Source organism: Calidris pugnax, unplaced genomic scaffold, assembly GCF_001431845.1.
Source record: "Calidris pugnax isolate Ruff unplaced genomic scaffold, ASM143184v1 scaffold371, whole genome shotgun sequence".
Taxonomy (NCBI): domain Eukaryota; kingdom Metazoa; phylum Chordata; class Aves; order Charadriiformes; family Scolopacidae; genus Calidris; species Calidris pugnax.
In genome coordinates, this window is record NW_015091373.1 from 362,901 (window position 1) to 365,696 (window position 2,796).

General features: G+C 67.7%; 1 protein-coding gene across 1 annotated transcript; it reads right to left on the minus strand.

Moving 5' to 3' along the window:
• EFNA1 (ephrin-A1) lies at positions 1-1,723 on the minus strand. The gene is made up of 4 exons (XM_014961270.1): positions 1,408-1,723; positions 1,259-1,324; positions 923-973; positions 1-785 (listed from the first exon to the last, which is right to left on the minus strand). The coding sequence occupies exons 1-4, from the start codon at positions 1,604-1,606 to the stop codon at positions 670-672; spliced, it is 432 nt and encodes a 143-aa protein (XP_014816756.1). The 5' UTR covers positions 1,607-1,723; the 3' UTR covers positions 1-669.
• Positions 1,724-2,796: the final 1,073 nt, after the last annotated feature.

The window sequence follows — 2,796 nt, forward strand, 5'->3', positions numbered from 1 at the left end:
TTGGTCTTGGTTATTTATTCAAGACAATTGTATAAAAACTCCCGTGGTACAAAGCTGTACAAATGAGGGGAGGGAAGGGGAGGGCAAAGTGCCCCACGCAGGGGGGGACCCTCTGGCACCCCAGAGGGAAGGGGGGGTCCATCTCTCTCTGCCCCCCTGTGCGGTAGGATGAGGGATGGGGAAGGTGGGGGGGTTCCATGCCCCTGCTCTGTAGCTGCCAGGCAAAATGGAGCACGTCCAGGCTCCCAGAACCCACAAGGGACAACAGCCCCAGGGCACTTGGTGGCACCTGGCCGGCCACAGGGCCAGCACCGCATCCCCGCCTGCGGGACACGTCACAGTCTGAGCCCACAGCAGAGAGTGACACTCGAGGGCCCTCCATGGGCTCAGCTCCTGGGGCAGGGGTGCCAGCCCCCCGCACCCCTCCAGTCCAGGCACGCAGCCCCTTGGTGGCACTCAGTCTCCAGCAAGGGCCGGGGGAGCCAGGGTGGCCCCAGGGCTTGGGCTACTCAGCTCGGCTTCAGGCTCTCCAGCCCCGTAATACTGACAAATCCTTTCCTCTGGCCACCCCACGGCACGCCCGAGGACACGGGGGTCCCCAACATCCTGGCTCCATCCCCAGTGGCCGCAGCTTTGGTCCGTCCGGGCCCTGGGGGGGGGGGACTGGGCTCACAGCCCCTGTGGCACCAGGAGGGGCAGGAGGAGGCTGATGAAGGTGAAGGGGCTGCTGCCCCGCATCGCCGAGTTCTGCCCCACACTCCTCAGCACGTGAGCGGCCGCATCATCTGTGGGGAGAGAAGGAGCTGTCAGCATCCCTGCCCCATGCCAGCACCGCCTCAGCCCCTGAGGGGGGCTGCCACCCAGTTCTTCCCCCACTAGGAGGGGGGGGCCAGCCTCAGCCCCACATCAGTCCCCAACCTACCTGCCTGGATCCTGCCCCTTGGGGTAGCGGCTGCAGCAGGCGGTGCCTGAGCTGCAAAGCAAACACGGGGGTCAGGCTGGTGAAGGGCAGCCCCCTGACCCCCCCCCGCAGCCAGGTTTCACCAGGACCATCCCTCCCCCCCCAGCAGCCGCTGGCACCTTGGCGGCCGAGCCGCAGGCACGCACAGCCCGGGGACTGGCAGGGGGCCACCGGCCGGTCGTGACTCAGCTCCGGAAAGGCCAAGTTGGGCACCGATGCCGGGAAAAGGGGGGGTGCGTGGGACAGGGGATGGGTGCCATGGGCCCGGGGGGTGGTGGGACACTGGGCAATACTCACTGTCTTTGCTCACCACCATCACCTTCAGCCTCAGGCACGCTTCGCCATGGTGGTGAATGGGCTTGGCTACGAGGGAAGATGGAGGTTAGGAGTGTGTGGGGGAGCCCAGCAGGGACCCCAGCCCCACAGTGGGACCCCCAGGCACTCACAGATGTAGTAGTAGCTGTGCCCTTCCTTGAACTCCTTGCCCAGCGTGAAGGGGGTGAAGCGCTGGAACTTCTCCGAGAACTTCTCGGGGCCGTGCAGGGCACTGGGTTTGTTGCATTCCCAGCGGATCTGCTCCTTGGAGCGGGGCTTGCAGGCCCCGAACTCCTCGGGATCCACCAGGTAGAGCGTGTAGCGCTCCATGGAGCGGGGGTCCACACTCCCCTCCTCATAGTGGGGGCAGATAATATCCAGGTAATCGTTGAGATGCACTGTCACCGTGTAGTCACTCTCCAGGAACCTGCAGTGGGAGGGTGGCCGGGGTCAGCTCCGGTGGGGAGAGGCCTGGGGGGTGCTCCCCCTGCACCCCCAAATCCCCCCCCACTGATTATCAAGGCCCTGCCCCCAGCAGCTCCTCCGAGTCCAAGAGGGGCAAACTTGGGTCCACCTGGCCGTGCCCAGGTTGGCTTTGAGAGGAAAAGTCACCCCCCCGGCAAGTGCACCCCCATTCCCAGCGCTCTCCAGGGGGGGGACCCGCCGGGATGCACACCCTGCCCGTCCCAACGCTGCCGGTGCCGGGCGGCGTCGCAGCTCTCGCCCGTGGGGCAGCCGGCCCAGCTCCAGCACCTGCTGCTCCCCACACCTCACCCCGGGGGGGGGGGGACAGACCGGCAGCCAGCTGGGGGCCTCCCCGGGGGCCCCCCACAAGTGCCTGCCCTGGTTCTCAAACTCCACAGGATTCGTCCCTCCTGGGGGGGGACTCTCCTCCAGCCTGGGGAGGCTGGTGTCTAGTTGAGGGGCACCACTACAACCAGTGGAGGTATCAGCTGGGGTGTGGGGCACCTCTATAAGCCTAGTGAGGCTGGTGCCTGGGGGGCACCCCTAAAACCTAGGGAGCTGGTGCCTGGGGGAGGAGTGCCCCTACAGCCTGGGGGGGCATCACCTGGGGCACGAGGCACCCCTACAGCTTGGGGGGGCTGGTACCTGGCACGGGGGGCCCCTTTAAGACAAGACAGGTGCTCCTACACTCTAGGGAGCCTGGTGCCTGGGGGGTACCCCTACAACCGGGGGTGGTCACAGCCCAGGGGGACACCCCTGTAGCCTCGAGGGGGGCTGATACCTGGGATGGGGTCACCCCACCGACCCGGCCTGTCCCGAGGGCCAGTGCCTGGGCACGGTGTGGGGGGGGGGAGGTTGGGGGGCCGCTCCAGGTCAGCTCCCCCCCCGCACATCCTGCCCGGGCGGCGGGAGCCGTAGCCAGCCCCGTGTTTGTCAACACGCTTCCCTGTGCCCCGGCGCCGGGGCTGGCGCCGCGCCACCCCCGCGGGGAAGGAAGAGGCCCCGCTCCCGCTCGGCCCTGGGAACGGAAAGGCGCCCCCGGTGCCCCCCCCCCC

Coding starts and splice junctions, on each gene's coding strand:
- EFNA1 (XM_014961270.1), bottom strand. CDS start 1,606: ATGGAGCGCTACACGCTCTACCTGGTGGATCCCGAGGAGTTCGGGGCC. Junction 1,325..1,407: donor GCACAGCTACTACTACATCT/GTGAGTGCCTGG, acceptor CTTCCCTCGTAG/CCAAGCCCATTCACCACCAT. Junction 786..922: donor AAGGGGCAGGATCCAGGCAG/GTAGGTTGGGGA, acceptor CTCTCCCCACAG/ATGATGCGGCCGCTCACGTG.